This window comes from Neovison vison, chromosome 6 (genome assembly GCF_020171115.1).
Source record: "Neovison vison isolate M4711 chromosome 6, ASM_NN_V1, whole genome shotgun sequence".
In the NCBI taxonomy this organism is placed as follows: Eukaryota; Metazoa; Chordata; class Mammalia; order Carnivora; family Mustelidae; genus Neogale; species Neogale vison.
The window spans coordinates 212,414,547-212,431,248 of NC_058096.1; the positions used below are offsets into that span (position 1 = coordinate 212,414,547).

General features: G+C 55.7%; 1 protein-coding gene across 2 annotated transcripts; it reads right to left on the bottom strand.

Moving 5' to 3' along the window:
• Nucleotides 1-5,977: 5,977 nt before the first annotated feature.
• On the bottom strand, nt 5,978-11,232 carry TMEM59L (transmembrane protein 59 like). Of its 2 annotated transcripts, none has more exons than XM_044253876.1 (8): nt 11,020-11,232; nt 9,862-10,018; nt 9,617-9,726; nt 8,375-8,527; nt 7,712-7,814; nt 7,096-7,213; nt 6,877-6,994; nt 5,978-6,625 (listed from the first exon to the last, which is right to left on the bottom strand). In XM_044253876.1, the coding sequence occupies exons 1-8, from the start codon at nt 11,185-11,187 to the stop codon at nt 6,497-6,499; spliced, it is 1,056 nt and encodes a 351-aa protein (XP_044109811.1). In that variant the 5' UTR covers nt 11,188-11,232; the 3' UTR covers nt 5,978-6,496. The 2 variants fall into 2 exon arrangements, with proteins under 2 accessions (XP_044109811.1, XP_044109812.1); XM_044253877.1 differs by lacking the exon at nt 11,020-11,232 and adding an exon at nt 10,877-10,897.
• Nucleotides 11,233-16,702: the final 5,470 nt, after the last annotated feature.

Genomic DNA, 16,702 nt, shown 5'->3' on the forward strand with positions numbered 1-16,702 from the left:
TAAATAATCTTTTAAAAAAAAAAGATTTTTATTTATTTATTTGACAGAGGGAGCGAGAGGGAGCACAAGCAGGGGGAGCGACAGGGAGCGGAGGAAGCAGGCTCCTCGCTGAGCAGGGAGCCCCATGCGAGGCTCAATCCCAGGACCCTCAGATCATGACCTGAACGGGAGGCAGACGCTTACATGACTGAGCCACCTGGGCACCCCTAGTCCCTATCCTTTCCTCCATCTGTTTATGAGTGTCGCCAGGCACACCTTGCTCCCTCCCTCCCTTCCTGGACAGATTACCACCTCTGGGCCCAGAACTGGGGCCTGTCACCAGGGAACCAGGTCCGCCAGTTGCCATAGTAACGCTACACTTCAGGGACACATGGGCGCTCCTGCCTTATGCCATGACGCCAGCCACCCACCCACCTTCCATGAGGCCTGTATCAGCGCGGGAGGAAGGCACACGAAGGGGTGGAGGGGGCAATTTCCCAGATGATTCATGGAGCAGGGGGACAGACAGGGAAACTGAGACTCAGAGGGCTCTGGAGGGAGCTCTTTCACAAGGTCCCTTCAGCTGGTGCTTCCCCCTTGGAAGAGCCCTGGACAGAGGCAAAGGGCCCTCTCATTCCTGAGACTCCAGAAGGGGCCAGGAGCTACTCAGCAGAGGAGACTGAAGGCGTTGGCTTGGCACTTGGAGTGTCTCCCCAGAGCTCCCAGGTGGTCCTGCTGGGGGATTCCTCAAAAGTCTGGGTGCTCAGGTCACACCAGATCCAATCACGCCCTTCAGTGCATCCAGTTTGAGGTAACGAAGAAGATGATCCTAGAGCCATAAACAAGTCAATGGAGGAGAAAGACCCAGCCAATGATGAGCTGATACAGGAGGCCTCAGATAAAAAGGAAAATCAAATTAAAAAAAAAAATGAATCCAGGGCCAGGACCAGATTATCCAGGGAAAAGGAATTCTAGGTGGAGGGCATACCAGTGCAAAGGCCCTGAGGTTCATGCTATATCAAGAAGAGAGGAAAAGAGGGAGAAGCAGACAGAAGGTGGCAGGGGCCAGGCTATGTGGGCCTTGTGGGCAGTAAGCAAAGCCTCAGAAGGGTAGATGATATGAGTGAACATTGCTTTTCTCTGCACACACACATTCACACACACACACCCCCGGGACACCTCTAACACAGCCCCATATCTGGACACCCTGCCTTCTCAGATTCTATCCATCCCTCAAAGCCCAAACAAGTCAGCTGCCAACTCTTTGGGCAACCATCACTCACCACATATTTGGAATGGACTCCTCACCCCACCCCACGCACCCACAGCGCTCATAATTTCTATCCTACACCACCTGACATTATTCATTCCACATCCATGAGCCACCCGCTCTGGTGGCCCTGCCTGGGGCTGGTCACCAGAGCTTCCAGAATTCATACACTAGACACACAGCAGCAAAACATACAAACAAACAAATAACAACAACAAAAAAAAACAACAAACTAATTACTCTACCCTTGGGGGCTCCATCCCAAGAGAGAAGAGGGAGATGAAAGGACTGGGACCAGTCACAAGTTTTAGTTCCAAGAAGCTCGACGTGAACTGGCTTAAGGCAAGAAGGGGACAGGGTGGACTTCGAGCATGTTCGATCCAGGACTTAGAGCAACAGCATGAAGATGTGGTCTCTCTCCATCCCTCTGGTGGACTCTGTTGCAGTGGTAACCAATCCTCCCAGCTCAGCAACCCCAGCTAACAGCACGGGCCTCTGTCCCAGTAAATCCCACCAATGCCTGAGAAGGCTCGGGTCAGGCTGCTCAGCCTCCCCTAAGCCACGCAAGCTTGGTCATGCCAAACCAGAGCTCGGCTAAGAAGGAAGAAAAGAGGGGCGCCTGGGTGGCTCAGTTGGTTAAGCGTCTGCCTTCAGTTCAGGTCAGAATCCCAGGGTCCTGAGATGGAGCCCTGTATTGGGCTCCTTGCTCAGCAGGGGGTCTGTTTCTCTCCCTCTTCTCCCCCTACTTCTCCTCCACTGCCCCTGCTTGTGTTCCCTCTCTTGCTGTTTCTCTGTCAGATAAATAAAAGAAAAAAAAAAAAAAGAAAGGAAGAAAGAAGAGAGCAACAAGTGCCAGGTAGATTCCTATCAAATCTATGACAGTTTTCCAAGCAGAAGGAGCAGCTACAGCAAAGGCCTCAAGGCTGGACAGCTGGTTGGTGTTGATGTTACCGCAGGAAAACAGTGAGGTCCTCAGACCAAAAGGTAGGAGGGATATAACGGGAAAGGTGGCTGCCAGGTTGGAGAGTATTGAAAACATTTATTTTTCTATTTTTCAAGGTTTTATTTATTTATTTACTTGAGAGAAAGAGAGAGGGAAGGAGAGAGCATGAGTGGGGGGAAGAGAGAGACAGAGGGAGAGAAAGCAGCAGACTCCCCACTGAGTGTGGAACCAGACAGACGGAGAACTCAATCCCAACCGAAAGCAGATGCTTAACCAACTGAGTCACCAACGTGTCCCTATTGAAAGCCTTTAAAGGCAGAGTGGGGTGGCCTGGCTGGCTCAGTCGGTGGAGCATGAAACCCTTAATCAATCTTGGGATTGTTAATTCGAGCCCTGTGTTAGGTGTAAAGATTATTTAAAAATAAAAATCTTGGGGCGCCTGAGTGGCTAAGTCAGTTAAGTGTCTGTCTTTGGCTCACGTCCTGATCCCAGGGTCCTGGAATCAAGCCACTTGACGTCCTCCCTGCTGGGCAGGGAATCTGCTTCTCCCTCTGCCTCTGTCCCCTCCCTGCTTGTGCGCTCTCTCTCTCTCTCTCTCAGATAAATAGATAAAATCTTCCCAAAAGTTTATTTATTTATTTGACAGAGAGAGAGAGAGAGAGAGATCATAAGTAGGCAGAGAGGCAAGCAGAGAATCCGATGCAGACTTGATCCCAGGACCCTGAGATCATGACCTGAGCCGAAGGCAGAAGCTTAACCCACTGAGCCACTCAGGTGCCCCAAAATCTTCCAAAAAAAAAATTTTTTTAAAGATTTTATTTATTTATTTGACAGAGAGAGATCACAAGTAGGCAGAGAGGCAGGCCGAGAGAGGAGGAAGCAGGCTCCCTGCCGAGCAGGGAGCCCGATGCGGGACTCGATCCCAGGACCCTGAGATCATGACCTGAGCCGAAGGCAGCGGCTTAACCCACTGAGCCACTCAGGCGCCCTCTTCCAAAAATTTTTAAAAGTAAATTAATAAAAGGGAAATAGGAAATCAGGTGGTGTCCAAGGGTAACCGGGAGTCGTGGGGGTCAGGAAAGGAGGGACAAGGTCTAACCCCTTGTAGGTAGTAGACTTGACTGGGGGAGGCTGCTTCTAAAGTCTGAGAAACAGGGAGTCATTCAAGCAAAAATAATTAATAATCACCTGCTCCATGCCAGGTCACATATGAGACCCTTGGGAACTGCCTTCATGGAGTTTTTAAAATTACGTTAAAGCAGGCCAAACTTGGGGGTGCCTGGGTGACTCAGTGGGTTAAGTCTCTGTCTTCAACTCAGGTCATGATCTCAGGGTCCTGGGATTGAGACCTGCATCAGGCTCTCTGCTCAGCGGGAAGTCTGCTTCCCCCTCTCTCTCTCTGCTTGCCTCTATGTATACTTGTGATCTCTCTCTGTCAAATAAATAAATAAAATCTAAAAAAAAAAAAAAAGAGCAGGCCAACCTTGAAACAAGTGATTATTAATTAGCTATGAATGTTATAAAGGTAGAGGCAGGAGTTGAACATGGGGATAACAGGGGATGCTGGCCCACTCTGAGAGGCCAAGATGTCTTTTGCTGAAGAGGAGCCCTTTAAGATGAGAACTCGGGCAGAGCATGGTCCGTGAGGGAGTTCTTGGCATAGGGACGTGCAAATGCAAAGGTCCTGGGGCAGGAAAGAACAGGGTGGGCTCCAGGAAGCCAGAGAGAAGCACCGTGGCTGGAGCATAGTAAGCGATGGGGAAAGCCTCCATAGATGTGATTGGAGATGTTCGTGTGGCTAGATTCGGGGCGTGCCTCACTGGTGCATGTAGAGGTTTGGACTCCTGAGTGACTCAGTCAGTTAAACCTCTGACCACTGATCTCAGTTCAGGTCTTGATGTCAGGGTCATGAGTTCAAGCCCTGCATTTCACTACACACCGGGTGTGAAGTCTACTTAAAAATAAATAAAAATTAAAAATTTAAAAATAGGAAAACCTGGGTGGCTCAGTCAATTAAGCTTGGCTCAGGTCATGATCCCATGGGATCGAGCCCTGCATTGGGATCCCTGCTCAGCTGGGAGTCTGCTTCTCCCCCTCCCTCCTGCTCATGCTTTCTCTCACTACCTCTGTCTCTCTCAAAAAAAATAATTTTTTAAATTAAAATTATAATTAAAAAATTAAAAATTTGGGGGCACCTGGGTGACTCAGTAAGTTAAGTGTCCAGCTCTTGATTTCAGCTCAGGTCATGATCTCAGTCCCACATTGAGTTCCTCGCTCAGTGGGCAGCCTGCTTGAGATTCTCTCCTCTCCCCTCCCCTAAAATAAATAAACCTTAAAAAAACTGATTAAAATATGTGATATATTTGTTTTAACACCACCACCACCACCACCACCAAAAAAAAAAAAAAAAGAATAAACCTTACATGTACACTAACCCTAACCAAATAAAATGAGAAATGAGGTACTTCAGCCACATTGGCCGCATAGCAAGGGACCCATAAGGCCACGTGGCTGGAGGTGTTGCAGACATAATAGTTCCATCATTCCAGGAAGTTCTACTGGGTGGCACTGGTCTTCAGCTGCTTCTTACCTCCGCCCAGGTATCATTTCTTGGTGACATTCCAAGGGGGTGCCTTCAAACCCCACCAGGACCCAGAACAATACCTGGGGGGGGTTGCAAAATTGTCTTTGAATGTTGGATGGTGATGTTCATGGTATCATGCAGGGTCCTGGCAGGAAGTAGGAGCTACTCAGAAAGGATGCCTTGGAAGTTGTAGTAAAGGTGTGGGCAGGGTTGGGTAACAGACAGGAAGGGCGCACCACCCCAGGTGAGCAGTGGTGGGGAGCTGTGACCAGGCACAGGCTGAAGGTTGGAGGATGTAGGGAGGGACACTAGGAGAGAAACACCTTGACTTCCCAATCTTCCCTCCTCCTACCTCCTGCCTGTGGTGATCCCCACCCACCCCCATCCCCTCCCCAGCTGACTCTAGCAGAAAGCACAGAGCCCAAGTGGATCTCCTGGGACACAAGGCAAGGTGAAGGGTGGATGGATGGCTGACAATCAGTCCTACCTGATTCCCTCTAACAACCCACCCCCACCCACCTGTCACCCATAGGCCTCCATTGGCCTGTGAAAACCTTCACCCCATTGACCACCCCACCCCTCATCCGAAATTCTCCCCAGGAATCTCTGATTGCTAACGATAGACACCACTCCAGTTAACTGAAGCTAAAAGAGGATTTTTCTGGGAAGATCTCCAGGAGTCTGCAGAATGGACAGGAAGGATAGAAAGCCAAGGCTATGGCCTCATCAGGGTAGGCTGCTCCCGTCCTGCAAGGTTGTTCTCAAATGTGAAGTACAGGGCAAGGTCAAGTCTGGATCCCTTAGTTAGGGAAAGGGCTAGGACCCACTGTCAATGCCCCGAAGCTGCCCCATACCTGAAAGAAAGGGGGGTGGAAGCCAGATGACAGCAACGTTAACCAAACATCCTCCTCAAGATTCGACCTGTGCATTTCAGAGGAGGGACCCCAAAAGGGAGGCAAGAAGGGGTACCCACCCATCCGGCCCAAGCAGGTAACAAAGGCCACTTTTCTGGGGACCTCCCTAGTCGGAAGTGTGGTGCAGGTTGGGCAGCAGCAGAGGTGCTGTCCTTCCTGAAGCCACGGAGAGTTCCCAGGGCGGTCCCCAACTCAGAAAGGGCCAAGTGGACTGGGGCCATAACCATGCTCAGGCTATTCTCCCAAGGGCAGATGGAAAGATAAACAGAAGTAGGCTCAGTCTAAAATATCTTTTATATACATGGTTTATTCCTCCCGACCCCCATGCTGCAAATCCAGCCTCAGCCGCCCTTCCAGCTTGGACCTGCCCACCACCAACTCTTGCAGGGGCCTCTTCTCTTAGGACTGCATCTCTGGAGGTGAGGTGGGGGAAAGGAAGGTGCCCTAGCACAGGGTGGTTCCCCTGTGCCCTCAGCCCCCACCCTCCAAGGGAGAAAGGAGGAAGGAGGGAGGAAGCACAGAACTGGGAATTGAATACTCAAGAAGCTACAAGATAGAAGGCAAAAGTAGAAAGCTCTGGGGAAGGGGGGAGCAAGGAGGGACCAAGGCCAGATCCCGCCCCCCCCACCCTATGGGGGCATGGCGATCCCAGGACTCAGAGGGGCAAGGAGTGGGACTGGAGAAAGAAGAAGGATGGGGGAGTGGAGGAGCCCAAGGATGGTCCTACCCTGACCTGGACTCCTGGGCACAGGACAAACGAGGCCCAAGGAGCCCCTGCACTGGGCGATGCACGGGCCAATCGAGACCTACAGCTTGGTCAGGTCCAGCTTCAGCTTGTAGGGTGGGGGGCTGTCCCCAAAGGCATGCGACGGGGGAGGATAGAGGGGCCAGTCTGGCTCTACCATGAAGCCCTTGTGCTGCTCCAGGGTCAGGGGCTGCAGGGGGAGGAAGAGGGAGGGAGGGAGGGCTACTGAGCCCCCACCCTGCCAAGGCTCCTTCCCACCCCGATCTCAGGTCACCCCAGCTAAGGACTGGCATTACCCACCCCCAACTTGATAAGGAAGTAGAGCAAGTTGCCCAGTGTCACACAAGGAGTCAGGGGACCTTGTCGCCTGGGGAGAGCAGGCAGCCCAATTCAGGGCCAAGGAGCGGCCCTTCTCCCACCCCTTCACCAGGTCCCACCCACCTGGAACTTGAGGTGCTGGCCAGGTGCGGTCACCAGTGTGGAGCAGCTCAGCCACAGCATCACCAGCACGGAAAGGAAGAGGCAGCAGGCCAGGATCCAGCGAGGGAGCCCCGAGCGCCTGACCAGCCCAGAAGGCAGGCTCAGCGGTTCCAGTGGGTTTTGGGAGACCCTCCCCTCCAGCTACACTCCCATCCCCCCGCCCAGGGCCTTGCCACCCACCGGGACATGCAACTGAGGAAGTCGTTGTCCTGCAGCTCATCAGATTCCACCTTGGCCTTACTGCTGGTCTTGACTCGGATCTTGGCCTTCCTTACCTTGTCCAAGGGGCCTACGGGGTCTGAGAGACAAGTCATCTTTTAGTGGCCCCCAGGCCTTCCCCAAGAGACCATGGCAGCCAGGAGAGGAGAAAGGAGACCAGGACCTAAGGCAATGTGGCACGGAGTCCTGGAAGAGATCAGAACCCTGGGAAATGAACCGTGGCATCCTAGGAAATTGACCATGGAACCGGGGAGCCCTAGGAGTTGGACCACGGAACCTAAGAAGATGAATCACAAAACCCTGGGAGACAGACCATGGAACCATTGGAGGTGGACCTGGGAAGCCTGGGAGAGGGATTTTGAATCCCCAGGAGAAGAATCACAGAACCCTGGAGCTGGACTGTGGAATCCTGGGAAACAGACCACAGAATCATGGGAGATGATCATGGAACCCTGGAAGATGGACCAAGGAACCCTAAGAGTTGAGAGATGAAATCCCAGGGTTCATTTGCCACTAGGATTCCTTATGGCAGTGGAGCTACCTGTGGAAGGAACATTGGTCTAGCCTTGGACCTTACCCACGTGCACCTCCAAGGCCTCAGGGTGGGATCCCCGCCAGGTCACCTCTACTCGCTGCAGACGGGCCCCCTCATGCCCCAGGCTCTCTACCACAGGCTGGGTCTGGGTCGGGAACAAGAACAGCACAGAAGAGCCGTTTAGAATGGCACCACCTTGGCCCTGGGAAGCACATCTCTGTGTCCCCTCTAGGTTACATTGTCCCATGCCCAGCTGACACATAGTTCCACGATGCAGAGGGAACCCTTCTGTGGAGGCTGTGGTTCCCTGCTGCTGCAGGCATCTCAATGCGGACCCAATCCTTTAGCTCCTGAAGTAGGAACGCTATTTAGGCCAATAGAATCACGGGGATTGGATGAGAGATGGTCACATGACCCAGCCAGGACCAATCAGAGTAAGTCTCCATCGAGTTAAAACTTCAGAGATGTTATACCCTAGCCCTCTGGCATCTACCATCAGGAGGGAAGAGCTTTCCTGGGACTACAACCACCACAAAGGGAAGCAGACTCAAGAGGGGAGTGAGACAGTGAAGCCCTGAATCTAGCTAGGTCCAAACATTGATTACCCGAGGACTTTGCATCCCATGAGCCAACAGCCAATGCATCCCACCTTCTTAACCCGATCACCCACCTACCGCACTGGCACCGCCCGGCCAGACCCCTCACCTGGAACACCACCACCTTCCCGTTGTCGGTCTGCAGGTAGTACGTCCAGGTGGAGGAGACAAAGCCTTGGGCTGAGTTGACAAGGTCATTGCAGAGGGTGGAAAACAAGTCCAAGAGCGAAAGAGCCCCGCTTGGAGCTTCCAGGACCTTTCTCTGCCAAGGGAAGACCCAAGCCATAGACATGTCACCAAGGTAGGGGAGTGAGCTGAGAGAGTTCACTGGGACAGGAATTTGCTAAGTGGTTTGGGGCATTGGCTCATGAACGCGGTATTTGGCTCGCTGTTGCCCTTGGAGAAGGGGATTGCCCTCTCTGAGCCCTAAAATGGGGATGATTCTCTTCCTTCGTGGGGTTGTTATGAGAATTCAGTTAAACGATGGCACAGCACCAATGTGTAATACATGGTAGCTGCTGTTATTAAAAATTTCACATCCTCACTCTTATTTTGACAGCATCAGGAGAGAATTCAGAACAGGAAGGAATGATATAGTACAGCATGCTTTTGTGAACAGTGAAGGCCTGGAGTGGGTGGAGGAAAATGGGTGAAGGTGAGGAGCTTTCTGGGCAATCTTAGTTCAGGGGTCTCTGGCTGTGATAAGTGGTTTCCTGTGCCTTAGTTTCCCCTAACACAGTGTTTCCTAGACTCACTCATGGATGTGATGGGTGAGCAGTTATCTCTCCCTGGGGTAGGGGAGTAGCTCCTCCCTGAAACTCAGTTCTGAGGGCCCCCCCCATGACAGTGACCACCTGTTCACCAAAAGGAAAGTGCTTAGACCAGCGCCTGGCATACAGTAGGGGCTCAACAAAGTTAGCTCTGATAACACTGAAGATGGGTGAGGTAAGGCATGCTTACAGCCTTAAATCCTAGGTCTTGCCCAGCCCTAACTATGTGACCTTGGGCAGTTGCTTTGTGTGCATGAAATGAGAGTGACACTGTCCCAGGTGCCTCTAGGTGGCATGAGGAATTTGAGATAGGCTGTTTTGGGGCCTGGACCAGGACCAATGACTGATAAGCACGATCTGTTTTCTGCCATTTACTCCTTGTACGGTGGTGGGAGGGGAGGGTCCTTCTCGTATCACAGAGATGATTACTGAGGCTTGAGGCAAGACAAGACTCCATCGAGAATCCCTAGTAAGCCCAGAATGGATGACAGAGCCTGGGAGACTCAAGACATGAGTGCGGATTTAGGGAGGAAAGAAAGGACGGGGGATGTTCCCAGGGCCACAAGTGGGAGGCTGCCCACCTTCTGTTCTGGTTCAGGCTCAGGTTCAGGCTCCGGCTCCGGGTTCTGACTCCAGCAGCCCTCGCTGCAGGCCTGCTGCTCTGTCTCCTTCACATAGGCCTCCACACATGCTGGGGGTGGGAGGAGGTGGGGAAGGGGCAGGAGGGGGGACTAGAGAGTGACCCTTCCCAGGCCACCTCGCCCCACCCTGGCCACTACACCCCCCACACACTCCATCCCCCCCCCCCACTGCCCCTGGCCCTTACCTGCTTCACACTCAGTCTGAGTGGCGTTAGGCTTGGAGCTCCTTGCCACAAATCGGCAGATGGAGAAGAGGCGGCAGCCGCGCTCACAAGCACTGATCAGGACAGCCCTGTCATACTCATTGGGGGACTCAGAAGGGTCCTCCTCCTCCAGCTCTGCCTGGGAGAGGGGACATGGGGTTCAGGCCAGGGGGAGGGGTAGTGGGAGGTTTGCACTGGAAGCACAGGCTCAGAGCAGGAGATAGAAGATTTGTTGTTCTCTCCCTCCTCCTCCCTTCCCCCTCACCCCCCACCACTGCCCAGATCCAGAGTGAATGAGGTGGGGAGGGGAAGGCTAATATTAGTAGGGCTTCTTAGCTCTGAGGAAAGGAGAGGGGAATGGACCGTGGAGGACACTGGATTTGGGCAATGGTTGTAAAATGGATGAGTTGGAGAGAAATGTTTCTCCCTCCCCACCCTACCCCACACCAAGGCTTCACGGGAGGAAGACAGAGATTGAGGGGAATTCTCAGGCCTGAGGAAGGAGGGAGGAGGTAAGAGGAGGAGGTTTGTCATCTTTTCTGGCCTGGGAAAATGGAGATCCAGTTGGTGGGTGAGGATGTGAATGGGGGCTGGTATCTCGCTCTTGGGGAGGGTAGGGAAGAGGATGTGGAAGGAGGAGGAAGAGGAGGAGGAAAAGAGAAAGAGGAGGAGGGGAAGGAGGAGGAGGAAAGGATTATCAGACCTGAGGGAGGTGGGGGATGGGCGCCCCGAGGGTCTTTGCGCAGCAGTGCACAGCCAGAGCCGGCAAGGTGGCCTAAGAAGGCTCGATCCCCCTCTCCTTTCCTCCCTTGGAAGGACCCCCCCCCAACTCCGCATTCATCGGAGGGATTCGCATCTCCAAACCCTCCCCCATCAGAGGGACAGAGGGACCCCCCCCAGTCGTTCCCCCCGCGGGAGGAACAATCCCCATCTCCTTCGGAGGGACCCCGACTTCGATAGAAAGGACCCCAGTCCCTCCCTCACCAGATGGACCCACCTCCATTGTTGAACCCCCATTTCCGACTCCTTCCCGCTCGGAGGAACCCCTATCTCGCGCTCGCTACGGAGGAAACCGCATCCCCAGCCCCTCCCCCACCGGAGAGATCGCCGCTCCTTTGGCTGGCGCCGCAAGCGCTTCACCTGCGAGAGCTGCGGACCAGGATAGCGGTCGCGGCACCGCAGCTGGCAGCTCTGCGTATCCCCGAGCTGCGGGGCGAAGGGGTCACGGGCGGGCGGAGCGGGGATGGCAGGTGGAGGCTGCAGCAACAGCAGCAGCAGCAGCGGCGGCATCAGTGAAACCAAAGCCATGGCCGTGCCCGGAGCGAGGGGCTCGGGGGACGCCGGCTCCTGGCAGGCACCGAGGATGCAGCGGCGGCGGCGGGGACAGGGTCGCTGACGTCACCCGAGCGAGGCAGCCTGGGAAGGGCGGGCGGGGGATGCGGAGAACGGGCGGGGGGAGCCGCGCTGCTGCACCGTCGGGGTGCGGGTGGGGCGGGGCAGGTGGACGGTGATCCCCGCCGCCTGTCCCATCTCGAGGGTGCCATGACACCTCCCTCGTATCCACGGGCTAGAGGATCTCCGCCAGCGCTATGGGGCCAAAAGGAAAAATACTAGGGTGATGGGACGGGGTGTCTCTTGGCCAGGGGATTCAGGGAAGGCCTCCCTGAGGTGGCAAAATTTGAGCTGGCTTCGCGGGGAGGGCAGTCCAGGCACAGGGAACAGAGAGTGCCCCGAGGCGGGAAAGAGAGTGTTGGAAGAGGAGGTAAGGGGCCGGTGATGCTGGAGCTAGACACTGGAGATGGAGCGACATGAGTGAGGGTCACAGCGCTGGAGCAGCCAGGGCCTCTGGAAGGTCTGTGGCATCGTGTCCCTTGCCACCCAAGTGAAAAGGGTGGCAACTTTGTAATTGGTTTGCCTCCTGTAGGAAGCCCTCCCAGGCCCTTCAAGGTCCCCCCAGCCTTGCCCGCTTCTGGGCCAGCCCTGATCCACTGGCCTGGGGGATCTAGCGCTGTCTACCCTCCAACTGGGGGCCTCTCGGTCCGGGGCTGAGTGGGAGGGGACACAGAGGTACAAGTAGGAGCAGGGTGAGAGTGCTGCTTAAAGTCCTAATTCTTGTGGGAAAACTTGGGACAGGGACACTTCTGGCTTCCATAATAGCCACATCCCAAGGTGATGGATTGGAGCCCCATGAATCTCAGTTTAAGAGGTTTCCCTAGCTTCCTCTCTGCCAGGCAAGGTAGCTGGGGGGGGGGGGCGCCTCCCTAAGCCTTGGACCCCTGCAAAGAAGACCACCCCCACCCCCCCGCTGGCAAGCCCCGCGCAGGTGCCTGCCGAGGTTGCGCTGCCGCCCGCGTGGCTTCTTGCTTCTACGCTCCGCCCCCACAGACGGGGCGGCAGCCTCTCGGGGTCGGCAGGTCAGAGGGCGCCGCAGGTTCCGGCCGAGGAGGAAGGGACCCGGGGGGGGGGGGCGCTGGCGCACCCCCTCCCCTTGCCGGCCGCGGCGCTTTCATCTCCGCGGCCTCGGCGGGCCCCCACGTGGCTTAATCAGGCGCGGCTGTGCCTGGCGGACCCTGAACATCTGGATCCCGGCGCGGCCCCTCCCCCGCCCCGCCCCTCCTGGGCTGCGCCGCTGCGACCCTGCTGCAAGGGCCTCCCGCCCGCGGTTTTCGCGAAAGCGAGGGAACCCCGTGTCTAACCTCCCGCGAGTCAGGGCCTGTGCCTTGGGAAATAGCCATTGGTTAAGACCAATGCTGTCTCCCATTTCACAGGTGGGAAACTTAGGCTCCAGGACCCCTCAGCAGAGCTAGGATTCAAGCCCACACTTGTCAGTTCAGAATCCTGCGCGCTTAAGCGTCTTCCACAATTACTATACTTCGTTCATTCCAAACAAAGCCCTCCCAGGTATTTTCTTGCAACAACCTAAAAGGAAGTACCGGTAGCGTTGTTTAATTTACTGATGAGGAAACTGAGGCTGAGGGTGGGGAAAAGGGGTGGGCCCGGATACAAGCGAGAGAAGCAAAGAGAGGCGGGCGGAGGTTGGGGCATTCGACATAAGAAGCGTCACTTAAAGCGCAACAGGAAGGAAAGACTCCCCCCATCCTCTTGCGGAAGGGGAAACTGAGGCTGGAGAGGTTGGAGCGCTGGCCTAGGTTGCCGGAGGGGAGCGAGAGGGCTTGGTTGCCGCCCACCCCCCCTTTCCGTTCTACGAGGCCGCTGGGGGCGGGAGCGGAAGGAGGACTTGACCCTGGCCCCCCAGGTGAGCCCCCGCGCCCCTCCTGCCGTTCCCGAGGGAGCAGGTCCAGGTGAGGGGCGGGAGGGCCGGCGGGCGGCCGGGGTCGGGTTTCAGGAAATCCGCCGACATTCCTTCGGGGCTTAAGAGGGAAAGTTGACTCGGCGCCGCCCCTCGCCCCCCCCACTTCCTACCCCCCGGGGCGGCCCGGCCGGGGGCGGCAGGCGCGGGGCGCTGCGGCCGGCCTGGGCGTGAATCAGCGGCTGGCCGGGCGTCCGGGAAGCGGCGGCCGAGGTCAGGGCGGGCATCGGACAAGCGCCCTTTGTCCCTTGCCGCCCTCACCACGACCCCGCTGACCCCCACCCTCAAGCCGGGTACAGGCTGAGGAGGAGGCACGGCTCGGTGGCGCCGGCGCTTGCTGACAGTGGGGCGGGGGGTGGGGGGTGGTGAAGGGAGAGGGGCACAGCTGTCTACCCCCTTCACACACACCGCCCCTGGCACCTCCTAGAACCCAGACATCTGAGGTTCTCCAGGAAGCCGAGGGGCAGGGAACCCAGGCCTCCGTGGCGGGTGCACAGGGGCCCTGACCTAGACCTAGGGGGCATTCCTGAGGCCCTAGCTCCACTGCCTATGGAGTCTGAATTTTTCAAGTTCAGTGCACAAAGCTTTGAACCTAGGCATCCCAGTTACCCAGGCTAAAGCTACAGGGTAGAAATAACGAAGCCCCACCCTCTCCTGCACCCAGGTCCTGAACCTAAGTTCTGCTGTCCCAAACCCATGTCCAGGTCTGGACCCTGACTGGCCCTGCTTCCTGGGAACACAGGCCTGGAACACGGGCAGCTAATCCCAAACTGAGGAGCCCTGAGCATGGAGGTCTCAGCATGGGAGAGGCGGTGCTGTGCTCTACCCCTCCCATGGGCTCTGGGTTCCTTTGGGCCACTGAAGGTGCTGTCACCACTGCCTTCTCCCCAGGGTCCCTTCAATGCCCTTCAGTTACACAGGGAGCTAGAGCCAGAGCCTCGCCCTCAACTTAATCCTTAGATGCATAGTGTGTGGACTAAGGAGGAGCCCTTCTCCATCCTAGGTGGGGCCCTCTCTCCATCTGTACATTCCCAGCCACCTTCAAGGACTTGGGTCAATATTTGCCAGAAGTTCTGTCAATGCTGGCTCCCCTTCCAGCGCAAAAGGCAGTGGGACTGGGAAGGAAGGTGTTAAACCTCTGGGAGAACCGTGGATAGGGAAGCAAGCACCTGGGGGTCAAATCTCTTTCCTTAAAGTCAAAGGTATGAAGTGAAGGTTACCCAGGGGAGAGAGGACCTGCTCCAGGGCAGAGCTGGACAAACGATCCTTACCGTTCTGTGGGTAAGGACTAGAGAGGGATGACTACCAGCTTGGGTCACAGAGCAAGTCAGGGGGCGTGGGCCTCACTGGGACCCCAGGCAGCACGATTCACTAGGACTGAGTCACTTGGAAGAACCGAGAATTCTCCATCCTTCCATTTTTGCAACTATTCATTGAGCCCCTCACTGGGCCCAGCATGAGGTCCTAATGGGTCTCAGGGCAGTCACAGTCTAAAGAAAAAAAGTCTCAAGAGAATGACAGTGTTCAAAGACAATGTTCAAAGAACTGTGTTACGAAGACAATTTTAAAAGAAGGGGATGAAGGGTGCCTGGAAAGGATGGGGGGCCCCTCTGAGGTAACACTTGACCAGTGACCTGATGGAAGAGAAGGTCCTAAGCAGGGCGGGGAGGAGATTTTGGGGAAGCGCATCCCTGCAGAGGGAACAGCAAATCTGCAAAGCCCCTGTGATAGCAACAAGCCTGGTGTGTTTGGGGAAACAGCGCTGCAGTGGCTGGAGCGAAGTGAGGGAGAGGAAAGGGAAAAGGAGAATGGAGGAGAGGAAAGGAGAGGAGGGGCGGATAGGGTGGCCAGGCAGAGAAGACCTGCTTTGCTTCTTTTAAAAGCTTCCTCTTCCTGTCGTGCAGACAAGGAAGGGCAGGAGGGTCACCAGGGACACCCAGGAGGAGTCCGTGCACCATCCCAGAGGGAGACTGGTGGGGCCTGGACCTGGACAGGGTGGAGAGAAGGGGTCAGAATCTCAGAATGGGGATGTGTTTTGGAATCAGAGCCAACAGGATTTGCTGATGGATTGGACGTGGGGGATGAGCGAAGGAGAGAGTTGTCACGCACGCCTCCAGGTCTCTGGCCTGAGCACCTGGGTGGATGGGGGAGCTTTTTCCCCCAAACTCGGGGGTGACTGGGGGAGGAGCAGAGATTGGGGGGAAAACATCAAGATTTCCCTCCAGAAGGAGCCTGAAGTCTTTGGGGAGAGAGTCAAACTTCGCAGGGCAGTGGTTGTGGGGGAGGGGTGTGCGTATCCTGGAAACGCAATTCTAGTTAAGAACTGCCACCGCCTCTTAACCCTCTGCATCACCTGGCAGATGGAGCTATGGCCCCGTTTTTCAGAGGTGACAAACCGAGGCCTGGGGACCACCCCTGCTCCAAGAGAACATGCCCCCCAGTGCTGGGAGCTGTGCCAAGGGCTTAGAATGTGACACCTTCTGTAGGATTGCATCTGCTTCTTTTTTTTTTTTTTTTTTTAAGATATTTATTTATTTATTTATTTGACAGAGATCACAAGTAGGCAGAGAGGCAGGTAGAGAGAGAGGAAAGGAAGCAGGCTCCCTGCTGAACAGAGAGCCCGATGTGGGGCTCGATCCCAGGACCCTGGGATCATGACCTGAGCCAAAGGCAGAGGCTGTAACCCACTGAGCCACCCAGGAACCCCAGCATTGCATCTTCTCACAGAAGACCTTAGGTTGGCTGGGAGCTGCCCATTGTACACAGCAGAAAACTGAGGCTGAGAGGCCTGGTTGCATCTGTGAAGAGCAGTGTATCACTCCAGGGATTTAGTCTCCCCCTCATAAAACCCATTAAGAATCCAGATTGTGGGTGTGCAGAGCCCCCAGTATGTGTAGAGCCTCCTGTCCTCCAATCCTCTTTTTTTCTGACAGTCTGGGGTCTGAGCTGGGGATCCAAGTAAGAGGGGTGGAGGGTAGCCTTGACCAAACAAGGTGGGGGCTCCTGAGTCATCCTCAGACACTTTTACCCCATTGGCTAGTTAGGGATATGGAGAGAGGGTCTAGGCCTCTAAGGGAACCCCTCTGTAAGGGGGAATTAGAGCCCTTCCTCTCTCTGGGCACACCGCTGGGGGCAGGGCTGAGACTCAGACCTCCGGGCTGGAGGCGTCCCTGGAAATAAATCTCGTCTCAAGCACCCGGTACCCTGAAGGCCGGGAGCCCTTCTATCTTGGGCGCCGTATCGGGTGCTGACCGAGAGGAAGGCGGTGGGGGGTGAGGCGCTTGGGCCAGGAGGGGTCCCGAAACCCAAGCAGTGGCCAAGAATAATAACACGGAGAAGGATCCCGGCGCAGGGAGGGGAAAAAAAAAAAAAGGAAGACAGACTATGCGTCGCTCCCGGCAGCCGGCGTTACCTGGAGCCGGCGGGCGGCGGCCGCCCGAGCGATTACTCACTGCGTGGCGCACCCCACCCGCGGGCCGCTGAACTGATGTTTCCGTGGGGAGGGGTGTCACT